Source organism: Lethenteron reissneri, chromosome 24 (genome assembly GCF_015708825.2).
Source record: "Lethenteron reissneri isolate LAM-NWPU_2019-01 chromosome 24, ASM1570882v1, whole genome shotgun sequence".
NCBI lineage: Eukaryota > Metazoa > Chordata > Hyperoartia > Petromyzontiformes > Petromyzontidae > Lethenteron > Lethenteron reissneri.
The window spans coordinates 361,860-378,430 of record NC_083802.1 but is presented as its reverse complement, the minus strand read 5'-3'; the positions used below and the strand labels follow the sequence as shown (position 1 = coordinate 378,430).

Here is a 16,571-nt window from a genome sequence, read left to right as displayed (position 1 = left end):
GTGCCCTACCCTAGTACAGACCAAATCAGACCTTGTTGGTCACCCTGTGCCCCTTATACATCTCAACGTTCATCTCATACACTACACTATATACTACACTACTATACACTACACTACCATACACTACACTACCATACACTACACTACCATACTATACACTACACTACTATACACTACACTACTATACACTACACTATACACTACATTACCATACACTACACTACTATACACTACATCACTATACACTACACTATACACTACAGTGTGCGCTACACTATACACTACACTATATACTACACTATACACTACACTACTATAGACTACACTATACACTACACTACTATAGACTACACTATACACTACACTGTGCGCTACACTATACACTATACACTACACTATACACTGCACTACTACAAACCTGCCAACCCCTTATTAGTGCTCTACCTTATCACAGACCAAATCAGACCTTCTTGGTCACCCCTTGCCCCTTATAAACCTCAACGTTCATCCTACACAGTCCCATCGCAAGGAGAGAAACACAAACAGACAGACATCTCTTTTGTGGCCCGCATCGAAACGGCTGTAACGCCGCCACGTGGACCTGAACACCCGATTTCCCTGCACGAGAATACGGGGTGACCCGTATGAGTCGACAGGTATGGCGTCGCGCCGGTTACAGTACTCGTTTGAAGGCCGAGTCGACCTAGGGGAGGGAGGGAGAGGGGCGGATGAGGCACAGGGACCGGTTCGACACCCGAGGATCACCAGGTTCCGTGGCGCACGGCGCACTCATCGATGGCGCCACCGCTCCGACAGAGAAGTGTGTCTCATGATCCGTAGAACTCGATATCTCGAAGTGAGTTTTTACTGTGAACCGCACAGGACAAATAATTTGCGTTGTGTGCCAGCTTGCCAGTATCCCAGTGTCCCAGTGTGCCAGTGTTCCAGTGTGCCAGTGTACCAGCCTGCCAGCCTGCCAGTATCCCAGTGTGCCAGCGTGCCAGCCTGCCAGCCAGCCTGCCAGTGTCCCAGTGTCCCAGTATCCCAGTGTGCCAGTCTGCCAGCCTGCCAGCCAGCCTGCCCGTGTGCCAGTGTGCCAGCCTGCCAGTATCCCAGTGTCCCAGTGTGCCAGTGTGTCAGCCTGCCAGTATCCCAGTGTCCCAGTGTGCCAGTGTACCAGCCTGCCAGCCTGCCAGTCTGCCAGCCTGCCAGTGTCCCAGTGTCCCAGTGTGCCAGTGTCCCAGTGTACCAGCCTGCCAGCCTGCCAGTCTGCCAGCCTGCCAGTGTCCCAGTGTGCCAGTGTCCCAGCCTGCCAGCCAGCCATCCTGCCAGCCAGCCTGCCAGCCTGCCAGCCTGCCAGCGTGCCAGTGTGCCAGTAAATGACTCGCCCGCTGGCTCATGGCGTGTAGAAAAATGAACGCGTCTGTGTATTTATCGTCGATGTGACGTGTGTGTCTGTGTGGCAGGTGGGGGAGGGGGGGAGAGCTTTATAGCTCATCGGATTCCTCCAGTATAAATAAATATTCTGATTGTGATTTTAGTAGTAGGTTTTTACCTTTTTAAACTGGTACAAAACTGACACCAGTTTAAAAGGGTAAAAACCTACTACTATATTTTGCCACTCATAGTGATTGTGATTTTGTTTGCTTGAATGTTTGGGGTGGGTTTTTTTTTTCTCTCTTTCTCTCTGTCTCGTATTGTCTCTGTCTCTTATTCTGTCTCTTTCTCTCGTCTCCCTGTCTCTATCATATTCCGTGTCTCTTTCTCTCTCTCTCTGTGTCTATTATTCTCTCTGTGTGTGTCTCTGCTGGCGGAAATAAAAGTTGTTTAAAAGTCAAAAAAGTCTCTCTCCGTCTCTTACTCGTTCGCTCTCTCTCTCTGTGTGGAAGCGTCGTGCTCGGTTGATGATTGAACACGCGGAGGTGATGGGTTTTTAAATTCACAGTCAGTCCTCGTTTAACGCCGCTGACCGTACCGTGGCAGCAGTAGTAGTCGGCGTGTCGTTAAGATGCGTTAACTGAAAGGTTACCGCATTAAGCCGGAACAAATTTCTCCCCACGAATAATGTTTGCCGCGATGAGGTTTGTGGAGAAACACGACGCACTACCACCAGCCACTACGCGCACCGCGCTGTGAGACGCTCAGCTGCGCAGTTCAAGTTCAAGTTTCAATTATTAGGTAAAGCCCTGTGAGCCATTCGGCTCTTGAATCGGGTGCAACCGAAACAAACAAAAAACAAAAACATGAACAAGAATACATTTCTTAGTGACTAAGTGCAAACAGAAAATCCAAGAAAAAACAGCAAAATATTGCAGAAAAGGCACCGCACACCACCGCTGTGTGCAAAAATCCCAGTGCGATGCAAGTCAAACAACAACAACAACCACAAGACAACTTAGATTAAGGCCATCAGGCTAACTCTGTACTACAACAAACAAACATGGCCAAACCGAAAAAACTTTCTAAAATCACCAAAATAAAGCCGTAAAAGCAATGAAACAGTGATCATAGGAAATGTGACCGAATTTTCACAATAAACGACGTAAACAACATGTACTATCATAGCTGGCTGCATGAGTCACTCCACAACATGCGGAGCATCAGTCGGAGTATCAACAGGAAGTCGTTCGCCGTCGACCGCTCGAAAACCGCGTTACAACGGGAGCATCCTGCGCTGCAACGGGAGCGTTCCATTCCGTTCATAGGCGCTGCTGCTGCTACTCGCTACTAATAGTGTTTGTCCCAACAGTCTGTTAAGGTTACACGGGGGACCTTTGTCTTTGTCTCCTTCATAGGGGCTGCTGCTACTACTCGCTAACAGCACTTGCCCCAAGTCTGTTAGAGGCTACACGGGGGATCTTTGTCTTTGTCACCTTCATAGGTGCTGCTGCTACTCGCTAACAGCACTTGCCCCGACAGTCTGTTAGAGGCTACACGGGGGACCTTTGTCTTTGTCTCCTTCATAGGTGCTGCTGCTACTCGCTAACAGCACTTGCCCCGACAGTATGTTCGAGGCTACACGGGGGATCTTTGTCTTTGTCTCTTTCATAGGCGCTGCTACTGCTACTCGCTAACAGCACTTGTCCCAACAGTCTGTTAGAGGCTACACGGGGGATCTTTGTCTTTGTCTCCTTCATAGGCGCTGCTGCTACTCGCTACTAACAGCACTTGCCCCGAGAGTCTTGTTAGAGGCTACACGGGGGAGCTTTGTCTTTGTTTCTTTCATAAGTGCTGCTGCTACTCGCTAACAGCACTTGCCCCAACAGTCTGTTAGAGGCTACACGGGGGATCTTTGTCTTTGTCTCCTTCATAGTTGCTGCTGCTACTCGCTAACAGCACTTGCCCCAACAGTATGTTAGAGGCTACACGGGGGATCTTTGTCTTTGTCTCTTTCATTAGGTGCTGCTGCTACTCGCTAACAACACTTGCCCCGACAGTATGTTCGAGGCTACACGGGGGATCTTTGTCTTTGTCTCTTTCATAGGCGCTGCTACTGCTACTCGCTAACAGCACTTGTCCCAACAGTCTGTTAGAGGCTACACGGGGGATCTTTGTCTTTGTCTCCTTCATAGGTGCTGCTGCTACTCGCTAACAGCACTTGCCCCAACAGTCTGTTAGAGGCTACACGGGGGATCTTTGTCTTTGTCTCCTTCATAGGTGCTGCTGCTACTCGCTAACAGCACTTGTCTCAAAGAAATCTGTTGGACGCCATACGGGAGGGATCTTTGTCTTTAGCGCGTGTGTGTACGTGTGTGTGTGTGTGTACGTTTGAGTGTGTACGTGTGTGTGCACGTGTGTGTACGTTTGAGTGTGTACGTGTGTGTGTGTACGTGTGTGTACGTGTGTGTGTACGTGTCTGGAAACATTTATGCTGGCCTGCCTAGATCCATCCTGGGTTTAACCAGGCTGGATTGTGTGAGGAGCTCGCAAGTCCTTGAAAGATCTGGGCAAAGTCCCATCGGTGAGCTCCTCCGGGAGGCAAGGCTGCGTTGGCTGGGTCATGTAGCCCGCATGCCCAGCCACCGCATGCCTAAACATCTTTTGTTCGGCCGGATCGAGGGGGCTAAACGGGCGCGGCACGGGCTAGAGAAGAGATGGAGTGACGTGGGACAGGAGGACGTGGAACTGAGTGGATTTGCCGATGACCGGTACCAGCGGTGTCAAGATCGGCCTCAGTGGAGGAGGCTCGTGAAGGACGCTACTGGGCAGTTGGAGGCAGTCGCCCTCCAACAACAACGGAGGGCGGAGGCGCGACGCTCACAACAACGGGCGGAGCGCCGGGTAGCTAAAGCACAGCAAGTTGGCACAGTAGGGGGCACAGGTGATGCATCAGCCACTCATCTAAGTCAGTCTACCCGTGGCACCTGGGTCTGCCCCGTGACCTGCCAGCGGGCGTTCGACACTTCACGTGGCCTCAAGGTGCACATGGCCTGGCACAAGCGTCGTGGTGACGTCACCGCCACTTAGTGGCGAATGGCGGTTTTTGTTGTTGTACGTGTGTGTACGTGTGTGTGCGTGTGTGTGTACGTGTGTTTGTACGTGTGTGTACGTGTGTGTGTGTACGTGCGTGTGTGTACGTGTGTGTACGTGTGCTATTCACCAGCTCCGGTTTGGCAGCCGAGATCTCGCTCCGAGTCAGTCCGGCTGCGTTATCTCTTCGTCAGTTGCGTAACGCTGATGGGTCTCTTCTCGCCAGTGGCGAGCGACAGACGAACGCCAAACAGGTTGATTGAACACATTCCTGCTGCGGAGGGAGCTGGTAGGAACGTTGGGTTGCTCGGTCAATGGCCAGGGTCAACGGCGGCGTGGTGTATTCCGCAAATATGCCCGACTGTGAGGGCGGGCACAAGCCGGCGTGAGTAGGTTAAACGTTGAGTTTTATAAGGGCACCACGGGGTGACCTGCCCCTCCCCACCCAGCCCCACCCCTCCCACCCCCCACCCAGCCCCACCCTCCCACCCCCCACCCAGCCCCACCCTCCCCACTCAGCCCCTCCCCACCCTCCCCACGTAGCCCTCCCCACCCTCCCATCCCCACCCACCCTCCCCTCCCCACCCAGCCCCTCCCTGCACGACGGACGGACACAATAATCCCTTGTGGGCTGGTGTAACCAGGAGGTTCCTACCAGTAAAAACTAATTTCTTTAGCACCGCTTGTTGTTATTGTTGTGGTGGGTTTAGGTTGTTGTCCTTCCCCATAACCCACCCAAACCACCCCGCGCGCACCTCCGATTAGCACGGTTGACTACGTACGGTGCAAAAGAAGTTCAACATACATAGGCACGTCACGGTGGCTAGGGGATGTTAACTACCTCGCCTGGTGTACAGGAGGTCGTGGATTCGATCCCGACCCTGGCGATGCCTGCTGTATATTTGGATTTTGCGTCTCCCTCTCTATCATCATCACGGTGGCTAGGGGATGTTGACTACCTCGCCTGGTATACAGAAGGTCGTGGGTTCGATCCCGACCCTGACGCCTGCTGCTGTATATTTGGAGTTTGCGTGTCTCTCTCTCATCATCACGGTGGCTAGGAGATGTTAACTACCTCGCCTGGTGTACAGGAGGTTGTGGGTTCGATCCCGACCCTGACGATGTCTGCTGCTGTATATTTGGAGTTAGCGTCTCTCTCTCTCTCCCCGTGGTCGCATGGATTTTTCTCCGGGTCCTCCGGTTTTCCCCTCCACATTGAGAATCAACGATACGCGTTCAGAGTGTTTGGCTGCTTCTATAAATGTCCACACGATCATGATGATGAAGATGATAATCCCACTTCGTTGAAGCAAGCATTTGTGATAACCACGTTGCTGCTGTAAAATAGCTACGTAGATCAGTGGGGCCTGGTAAAATAAAAGCAGTAACAGGAAGAGCTATTTTTAGTAGCAATAAGAGCCATTTACTTGGTAAAAAAAAAATGTTTATAGTTTAGGTAAAGCCTATTCCCCCCCCCCCCCCATTATTTTGATACCGGCAAAAAGATTGGAAGAAGAAGCAGACATCTTCTTGGTTCTTTCGGTAAAGTCACGTAGAAGGGGAAGTAATAAAATAATAAAAAATAAAACATAATAAAATAATTCTCACGACGTTTCTACGTGATGACTTTGCCGAAAGAACCAAGAAGATGAATCCCTGCAGTCACGAAAGCTTTAAATCGAAAAAGAAGCAGATATTTTGTGTAGTTTGTTAGCCGTGGAAGGGGATTCTAACTTGGGTGTCCCCGGACGGCTTAGAGAGAGCGAGCGAGCGAGTTGGGTTTTAGTGGCCGAGCGAGCGAGCGGGAGTGGCGTGGGGCCGAATGGGCGAGAGAAGTTTCCTCCTCAACGTCTCCCCCCACGCCCCCACGCCTCGGAATCCGTCTCGGCTCCCAAGCCGCGTCCGGCACGAACCGGCGGTGGCGGTGCAGAGCGCAGAGCGGACCTTCGAGTTCCGCTCGAGATGGCGTGCCCACTCACGTGTTGAGGGGGGGAGGGGGGGAGAGGCATTTAAACCCGACCGAGCACGTGCCCACTCGCCCAGCCACTCCGCGTGACCCGCGGTGACCTCCACAGAGAGACAAATACGAAGATTCCACCACTATCACCACTCCCGTATAGGGTTCGATTCCCGCTCACGGCCACCAACACCCAGTGGCGATTATTCTGAACCGGGTCCTGGGCCCCCCCCCTAGGTCGACTCGGCCTCGAATAAGTGACCTGGTGCGGTGTGTAGTAAACATCGCCACTAGGGAGACAAAGGCGGTCGTGCAACTGCCTCCAACTGCCCAGTAGCAGCGTCCTTCGCGAGCCTTGTCCAACACCCACGTGATGGTGGTGATGGTGGCTCGTGAAGGACGCCGCTACTGGGCTACAGTTGGAGGCGGTCGCCCCCTCCAGCAACGGAGGGGGCAGAGGGAGCGGCGCGAGCTCACAACAACGAGCGGAGCGCTGGGGTGGATAAAATACAGCGAGTTGGCACGGTAAGGGGTGGGGGGGGAAACAGCTCGTTGGTGCATCTACCGGTCATCTCGGTCAGCCAGCCCACGGCACCTGCCGGGTCTGTCCCGTGACCTCCTCCTGCACCTAGCCTGGCACAGCAGCAGTCAACCCATGGCACCTGCAGGGTCTGTCCCGTGACCTCCTCCTGCACCTAGCCTGGCACAGCAGCAGTCAACCCATGGCACCTGCAGGGTCTGTCCCGTGACCTCCTCGTGCACCTAGCCTGGCACAGCAGCAGTCAACCCATGACACCTGCAGGGTCTGTCCCGTGACCTCCTCGTGCACCTAGCCTGGCACAGCAGCAGTCAACCCATGGCACCTATCGGGTCTGTCCCGTGACCTCCTGTCAGCGAGCGAGCCTTCGACACTTCACGCGATGGCCTCAAAGTGCACCTGGCCTGGCACAGGCGCCGTGGTGGCGTGACCGTCACTTCGTGGCGAATGGCGGGTGTGTTGGTATTGGGTGGTGGAGGCGAGGAGTGGGAAATCCCCCCCGGCCAACGAGAGTCAACACACACACAGTGGTGTGTGTTGACGTGGGGCATACAACAAGACAAAGACAAAGATCCCCCGTGTAGCCTCTGACAGACTGATGGGGCAAGTGCTGTTCGCGAGCACCTATGATGTCCAGCACGGCACACGAGGGGGTGGGTGGCCAACACCACGCCCGGCCGCCTTTGTCTCCCCAGTGGCGATGTTTACTACACACCGCACCAGGTACTCATTTGAGGCTTAATCGACCTAGGGGAGGCCCAGGACCGGCTCAGATATTCGTCACCGGGTGTTGGCCGTGAGCGAGAATCGAACCCGTGTCGCCAGGTTCGTAGCGTGGCGCGCTGACCACTACACTACCGCTCCCCACATACACACTTAGAGGCCGACCATAAATGACGTCACGCGGCCATAAATGACGTAATTTTTGACGATTTTTGACCCCCCCCCCTCGTCACACGATGTCACAAAGTCAGACCCCCCCTTAAATATGACGTCACAAATCTCTGCCCCCCTCCCCCCCCCAAAAAAGATGCTTCAAATCGCTTTGAACTATTGTCATTGTAGTGCGTATTTAATGTGGCGCTGCACTTTGATGTTGTAGGAGAAAACATTTATTAAAAATTATATTTAATTAAGTAGAACGTGTTGTCTATATTTATTTAAAGTTGCACATTTTGATGTGACGTTACATTTCTCAACCCCCCCCCCCCCTCGTCATACGTCGTCACAAATGTCTGACCCCCCCCCCCCCTTCGGTGCGTGACGTCATTTATGGACGGCCCCTTACACACCTGCAACTACCCCACCACCTACCCCCCACCAAAATATTCACGCGAAATAAAGAAATAACACACATGCTAGATTTGAAGCTTTCGTGACTGCAAGGATTCATACTCTTAAGTTCTTTCGGTAAAGTGACGTAGGTAAAAATAATAAAATAATAATAAATGAAAATAACTAAATTAAATCACGACGTTTCGGAAGCAACACAAGCCTCCGTCATCAGGTGTAACTGCTCCAGTAAAATTACAGTAAATTTACTAAAATAATTTTTTTACTAAAATTATAATTTTACAAAAAAAATAATTTTAATAAAATTGTCATTTTTTTTTTTACTAAAATTTTAATTTTACTAAAATTACTGTAATGATGAGAGACACGCACAATCCAAATATACAACAGCAGCAGGCGTCAGGGTCGGGATCGAACCCACGACCTCCTGTACACCAGGCGAGGTAGTCAACATCTCCTAGCCACCGTGATGATGATGAGAGAGACACGCAAACTCCAAATATACAGCAGCAGCAGGCACCGTCAGGGTCGGGATATGAATAAGAATCCTGATTCTTGTTTTCGCCTGTTCCTTTATGATGAGAATTGATCTTAAACAGGAGGTACAAAAATCCCACACCCCACCTCTAAAGATGCGGCCGTGAAACTGGCGCCCTCTTGAGTTCTTGGGGCGCCCATGGGGTCTAGGAGATCTTGACTACCTCGCCTGGTGTACATCCCCTCCCTTTGATGCTGCTAATCCTGCATAATGTACGGGCATAATATGACTTTGAAACCCCCCCGCCCACCTCCTACGCATTTCACAAGTAGTACTAATCACATACCTGCATTTACCATAAATATGCTAAATTCCTCTTGATATGCAAATTCTTTTGTCAAGGCGCTCTTCCCCCCCTTCCAACCCAGCTTAAATAGACGCTCCAAGCGTGGTGTTTCATTCAGACGCTGTCTCCCCGACAGACCTGGTCTTCACCTGAGGACGGCTGCTTGCGTTGTGGCCGAAACGTCGTGAGAATAATTTTATTGTTTTATTTTTATTATTTTATTATTTCCATTCTACGTGACTTTACCGAAAGAACCAAGAAGATGAAGAGGAGGTCGTGGGTTCGATCCCAACTCTGACAATGCCTGCTGTATATTTGCAGTCTGCGTCTCTCTCTCTCTCTCATCATCATCACGGTGGCTAGATGTTGACTACCTCGCCTGGTCTACAGGAGGTCGTGGGTTCGATCCCGACCCTGACAATGGCTGCTGCTGTATATTTGGAGTTTGCGTGTCTCTCTCTCATCATCATCATCACGGTGGCTAGGAGATGTTGACTACCTCGCCTGGTCTACAGGAGGTCGTGGGTTCGATCTCGAGAGACACGCAAACTCCAAATATACAGCAGTCATCGTCAGGGGTTGGGGTCGTGCGGCGGTGACGTCGCCCAAAACATAACGACGGTTACGCGACGACGTCACAAGCAAGTGACGTAATCACGCACGGTGCGTGGGACTCCCCCCTCCGGGTTTTGTGGTGTGACGTCATCACGCACGGCGCGGTGTCCCCCCCCCCACGCTCCGTTGTTGTGAAGTGACATCATTACGTGCGGCGCGTGCGACTCCAGTGTTGTTGCGTGACATCATCACGCACGGCGCGTGCCACTACCCCCGCCCCACCCCGCCCGTGTTGTTGAGTGACGTGCCCACGCACGGCGCGTCCGACCCCCCCCCCCCGCTCGGGTATTGTGGTGTGACGTCATCACGCACGGCGCGTGCGACTCCCGCGTTGTTGAGCGACGTCATCACGCACGGCGCGTGCGACTCCCGCGTGGTTGACCGACGTCATCACGCCCGGCGCGTGCGTCTCCCGCGTTGTCGACCGACGTCATCACGCACGGCGCGTGCGACTCCCGCGTTGTTGACCGACGTCATCACGCCCGGCGCGTGCGTCTCCCGCGTTGTCAACCGACGTCATCACGCCCGCCGCGTGCGACTCCCGCGTTGTTGCGTGACGTCATCACGCACGGCGCGTGTGACTCCCCCCCCCCGCGCCTGTGTTGTTGAGTGACGTCACCACGCCCCACCCACCCGCCCACCCCGTAGGGGTGGGGGTTGTAAAAAAAGGGGGGTGGGGGGGGGGTTGCGATGGCGTTCGTGATGGAGGGCCCGCTGAGCAAGTGGACTAACGTGATGCAGGGATGGCAGTACCGCTGGTTCGTGTTGGACTACAGCGCGGGCCTCCTCTCCTACTACACGGTACAGGGGCCCGGCGACCGCTCCTCGGGCCCAAGCGCGCGAGAGGCGGTCCAAGCTTGCCGAGGCCTAGTCCAACCTACCTACCCCCCCGACTTTCCTAGCGAACCCTGCCCGGGGAGAGGCGACAGGACCCCGCCGCGGCGGAGCGGAGCGAGGGGGAAGAGGCGGTTGGGTCTCGGGGTGTGTGTGTGTGTGCGACTGTACGGTGGAACTTCTTTCGCACCGTACGTAGCCAACCGCGCTAATCGGAGGTGCCGGGGTGAAAGACAACAAACTAAACACAACAACAACAACAAGCAGCTCTAATGGAATGAGATTGTCCATCAAGATGATTTAAAAAGTGCACAGTGACTTCCTAATGTCTGTACGGTGGAACTTCTTTCGCACCGTACGTAGGCAACCGCGCTAATCGGAGGTGCCGGGGTGAAAGACAACAAACTAAACACAACAACAATAATCAGCTCTAATGGAATGAGTTTGCCCATCAAGATGATTTAAAAAGTGCACAGTGACTTCCTAATGTCTGTACGGTGGAACTTCTTTCGCACCGTACGTAGCCAACCGCGCTAATCGGAGGTGTCGGGGTGAAAGACAACAAACTAAACACAACAACAATAATCAGCTCTAATGGAATGAGTTTGCCCATCAAGATGATTTAAAAAGTGCACAGTGACTTCCTAATGTCTGTACGGTGGAACTTCTTTCGCACCGTACGTAGCCAACCGTACTAATCGGAGGTGCCGGGGTGAAAGACAACAAACTAAACACAACAACAATAATCAGCTCTAATGGAATGAGTTTGCCCATCAAGATGATTTAAAAAGTGCACAGTGACTTCCTAATGTCTGTACGGTGGAACTTCTTTCGCACCGTACGTAGCCAACCGTACTAATCGGAGGTGCGGGGTGAAAAATAACAAATTAAACAGCAACAAGAAGCAGTTCTAAAGGAATGCGTTTGTCAATATAGATGATTTAAAAGTGCATTACAGCTCACCAGTGACTTCCTAACATCGAAAGGAAGAGAGCGTTCCAGACGGTCGCAGAAGCAGCAGCTTCTGAAAGTGCTCGATGCAGAGTTTGGGAGTCTATGGGTCTCTGTGTGAGTCTATGGGTCTCTGTGTGAGTCTATGGGTCTCTGTGTGAGTCTGTGGGTCTCTGTGTGAGTCTATGGGTCTCTGTGCGAGTCTATGGGTCTCTGTGCGAGTCTATGGGTCTCTGTGTGAGTCTATGGGTCTCTGTGTGAGTCTATGGGTCTCTGTGCGAGTCTATGGGTCTCTGTGTGAGTCTATGGGTCTCTGTGTGAGTCTATGGGTCTCTGTGTGAGTCTATGGGTCTCTGTGCGAGTCTATGGGTCTCTGTGCGAGTCTATGGGTCTCTGTGTGAGTCTATGGGTCTCTGTGTGAGTCTATGGGTCTCTGTGCGAGTCTATGGGTCTCTGTGCGAGTCTATGGGTCTCTGTGTGAGTCTATGGGTCTCTGTGTGAGTCTATGGGTCTCTGTGTGAGTCTATGGGTCTCTGTGTGAGTCTATGGGTCTCTGTGTGAGTCTGTGGGTCTCTGTGCGAGTTTGTGGGTCTCTGTGCGAGTCTGTGGGTCTCTGTGCGAGTCTGTGGGTCTCTGTGTGAGTCTATGGGTCTCTGTGCGAGTCTGTGGGTCTCTGTGTGAGTCTCTGGTGGGTCTCTGTGCGAGTCTGTGCGTCTCTGTGCGAGTCTGTGGGTCTCTGTGCGAGTCTGTGGGTCTCTGTGTGAGTCTCTGGTGGGTCTCTGTGCGAGTCTGTGCGTCTCTGTGCGAGTCTATGGATCTCTGTGTGAGTCCATGGGTCTCTGTACGAGTCTGGGTCTCTGTGGTGAGTGTGTACGTTGAACTTCTTTCGCACCGTGCATAAGCCAACCGTGCCAACCGTAGTTGCGTTGGAAGGACACCAGAGTAAGCAGTAAATAGGGACGTCACTTCTACGCGTGACCTGTTTGGTCAGTCGCGGTTAAGGATGACGGGCACAGGGGTGCGGTGATGGGCTAGGGGTCAAGATAGAGCTGTCGGATTAGGGTTGAGTAGCATGCAAATCTAAAGTTAAAGGTACAGGGATACGCCTTGGGTCGTGGGTTCGGTTAAGTGGGTTAGCGATAGAGACAATGGGGGTTAAAGGTTTACTTTTAAAGAAACATTCTTTGGGTCTTTCGGTAAAGTCACGTCGATAGTAGGTTTAAAAAAAATAACAACAAACTACGACTTTTCGATCGCAGCACAAGCGTTCATCATCAGGAAGAGGGGGTTAGCTTCTCAAGGTAAAAACTGTTTAGAAAGGTTTGAAGTGGGCGTAGCTCAAATGCCAGCAGCCAATGTTAATGTGAGCGGTGGGCAGCGACGGTGGTGGGTTTTCCCACCAATCAAAGGGCTGCCAAGTAAAGGAAACAGTTTGGGGTTGAGGGAGTTGTTGTTGTAGGTGTGCGTAGGGTTAGGATGAGGGGTTAAGACGTAGGGGTGGGGTAAGGGATACGCTGCATGACGATACCCCCGATTCATACTCTTAGTTCTTTCGGTAAAGTCACGTAGGTAAAAAATTAAATAAAAATTAATAAAAATTAAACAATAAAAATCACGACGTTTCAGAGGCAACACAAGTCTCCGTCATCAGCCAGATTTGCTGCATCAAGATTTGCTGCATCAAGTGATGCAGCAAATCTGGCTGTGAAGTGATGCAGCAAATCTGGCTGTGACGGTCCCACCTGATGACGGAGACTTGTGTTGCCTCCGAAACGTCGTGATTTTTATTGCTTTATTTTTTATTATTTTTATAATTTCATTTATTTACCTACGTGACTTTACCGAAAGAACTGAGTATGAATCCTTGCAGTCACGAAAGCTTCAAATCTAGAATTGATACCCCCGATCCCTACGTATGTGTGGTCACTTAACCCAACCCCCAAACTCTAGCGTTATAACATGACGCTTCGATCTATGATGACAACGCCTGCAAAGTTAAAGGCCGCTTCGGGGGTATGGGCGGGTGGCTATGCTGCCTTGTGAACAGCAGAGGGCATTGCAGCACAACGCATTGCATGTACTACACACCGCCTTCATTCATTCCCACACAGGCCAGCATGGTGAGGTGTGGTGCAGTCACCTCCGATTTTACACTGGTCAACAAAAAATTAACATGTTTTTCTGGCCTGGACTTTTGCAGGGTGCTGATTCCAAATCTGATTTCAGATTTGCTCTATCACATCTCATTTTTGAGATGTGATGCTATCGGCACACCCATTTTCATTGATTTTACCAGAAATTAACTCTGTCACTTATGATTGCAAGTTGTTGCGAGTCAGTGACTGCTTAGTGTTAAAATATGGTGCTGTATTTTTAGGATAGTGTGTTCATAATATCATTTTATGTAGATATCCACATTTATTTAATATTTTTCTTTCGCAGTTTTTATTGAAAATTAAATATTTGATATTTCAAAAACCTGATGTGATAGACAAAAACTGTTGCCAGATTTGGAATCAGCACCCCAAAATTACCTTAAAACCATTGGAATACCTTATGCCAGAAAAAGTGCGTTGACCAGTGTTACCCGCACGGAGTGGGGAGGCCCTCATCCAGCAGTTGATTGGGCGCCACGGTGGCTAGGAGATGTTGACCACCTCGCCTGGTATGCAGGAGGTCGTGGGTTCGATCCTGAACCCTGACGCCTGCTGTATATTTTAACAAGATGATTCCCGTACACAACACGGGGAGGATACGACGAGGGGTGGTTGACATCAGGCACACAACACACACAGTACGGATGACGGTGCAGTGGAAAACCCATCTTAACCGCGTGGTTCAATAAACTAACTCTACAAACCCTGGTGTCTTCCGAAGCTCTCATACCCACTGGAGGAGAGGTAGTGAAGGGCGTTGCACATTTGGTGGTCAGCATCCTCCCTGTCCCTTCGTTTTGCAACTTAGATGCTCTAGAGTGGCACAATGTTGGGGAAGTATACAGGTCACTGAAAAATGTACAAATATAACATTTTTTGTTAATCTTACCCAGTAAAGCTCACCCAGGTATCAATCTACTGGCTCAGGTCTTCGTTACAGGGCGCATTGAGATCTACGGACGCAATGTGCCACTTGAGAAATGTGCTTTATTATTATATCATTATTGTTTTCATTTCAGTCCAAAGACAAGATGATGAGAGGGTCCCGACGGGGCTGTGTTCGACTCCGGGTGAGTGGCAGCGTGCGCGCTGATTGTGGTGGCGGTGGTGGTGGCGGTGGTGGCGGCGGTGGCGGTGGTGGCGGTGGTGGTATTGGTGGCGGCGGCGGTGGCGGCGGTGGCGGTGGTGGTGGTCGTGAAGGACGCTGCTAATGGGCAGTTGGAGGCAGTCGCCCTCCAGCAACAACGGAGGGCGGGGAGAGCGACGCTCATAACAACGACGAGCGGAGTGCCGGGGGGAATAAAAACACAGAAAGTTGGGCGCAGTGGGTAGCACAGCTGGTGGTGCATCTGCGAAACATCTCAGCCAGTCAAACACGTGGCATCTGCTGGGTCTGTCCCATGACGTCTTGCTGGCGCGCCTTCGACACTTCACGTCGCCTCAGGGTGCACCTAGCATGGCACGAGCGCCGCGGTGACGTCACCGCCAGTTACTGTCGCTCCTGAACATCTGTGAATGGGAGCTTCATAGCTCATCGGATTTCTCCAGTATGAATAAATATTCAGATTTTGACTTAGCGGTGAAAGGCGGTTGTTGTTGAAGATCGTCACAAGTGGAGGTGGTTTTGGTGATGTTACAGCCGCTCGTGATGGCACCGGTGATACAATCGGTTGTTCATGAGAGGCCGACTAAGCTTGATCAATCTACCATTATAAATGCTGCTCGTTCCTTACGAACAGAGGAAGGAGAGGCAATTGGTGGTGCGGGGTGATGTTGGGTGATGTTGGGTGATGTTGGGTGATGTTGATACCGGTGGTGTTTGGTAGCGATGGTATTATTGGTGTCGATTTGTTATGATGTTTTTGGTGTTGGGGCGCCATGGTGGAAAGATGTTAACTACCTCGCCTGGTATGCAGGAGGTCGTGGGTTCAATCCCGACCCTGACACCTGCTGTATATTTGGAGTTTTGCGTTTCTCTCTCCCTGTGGCCGCGTGGATTTTTCTCCGGGTCTCTCCGGTTTTTCCCTCCACATTTAGAATCGACGTCACGCGTTTACAGTATTTGGCTGCTATAAATTTCCACGCGATAATAAGCCCACTTCGTTAAACTTTGGTTTGCGATGTCCAGGTCGCTTCTGAAAAAGAGCTTCCATAGCTGTTACCTGGTAAAGTAAAAATATTTTTTCGAATAGTTTTATTTGGGAAGGGTTGTTTTTGCGATGATAGTGAATGTGAGGGTTTAATGGTGGAGGCATCGGTGGTCATTCTGGTATTGTTTTATGACTATGGAGATGGCGCTGATGACGATGACGGTAATGATTTTATTGGCGTTGATTGTGATGTTCTTCTCTCTCCTCTCTGTGTGTAGGGAGCGGTGATTGGCATCGACGATGAAGATGACAGCACTTTCACCATCACCGTGGATCAGAAAACTTTCCACTTCCAGGGTAACTCCCTACTTGCATGAACAAACCAAATAAAAAAAACTCAACACATGCTGCAGACGCTCGGTTATCTGCGCCAATGATGGGGAGGACGGCCGCTGATTATTCGGAATCGCGGATGATCCACGAACTCTAACCATCTTCCCGTGGAAGATTGAGTTTGCCCGTCAACAAATACTGACATATTCTTAGGTTTTTTCGGTAAAGTCACGTAGGTAAAACATTAAAATTAATAAGAGTAAAATAAAATAAAAATCACGACGTTTCGGAGGCAACACAAGCTGTCGTGGATGTGACGGTTCCACCTGAAGACGGAAGCTTGTGTTGCCTCCGAAACGTCGTGATTTTGATTATATTTTACTTTTATTAATTTTAATGTTTTACCTACGTGACTTTACCGAAAAAACCTAAGAATATGAATCCTTGCAGTCACGAAAGCTTCAAATCTAGAATTAAATACTGACGTTCGACCGATCGACGATGCGCGCG

General features: G+C 51.1%; 1 protein-coding gene across 4 annotated transcripts in view; it reads left to right on the top strand.

Moving 5' to 3' along the window:
• Nucleotides 1-10,339: 10,339 nt before the first annotated feature.
• The window catches only part of LOC133346362 (oxysterol-binding protein-related protein 9-like), a 28,542-nt gene continuing 22,310 nt past the window's right edge, over nucleotides 10,340-16,571 (top strand). For all 4 annotated transcript variants that reach the window (XR_009755551.1, XM_061557859.1, XM_061557858.1 and 1 more), the window contains exons 1-3: nucleotides 10,340-10,498; nucleotides 14,658-14,708; nucleotides 16,007-16,085. Coding sequence is in view for 3 of the 4 variants with exons in the window: in XM_061557859.1 (XP_061413843.1) it covers nucleotides 10,388-10,498; nucleotides 14,658-14,708; nucleotides 16,007-16,085 (241 nt within the window). In the remaining variant the exon portion in view is untranslated. The remainder of the gene's footprint in view (nucleotides 10,499-14,657; nucleotides 14,709-16,006; nucleotides 16,086-16,571) is intronic.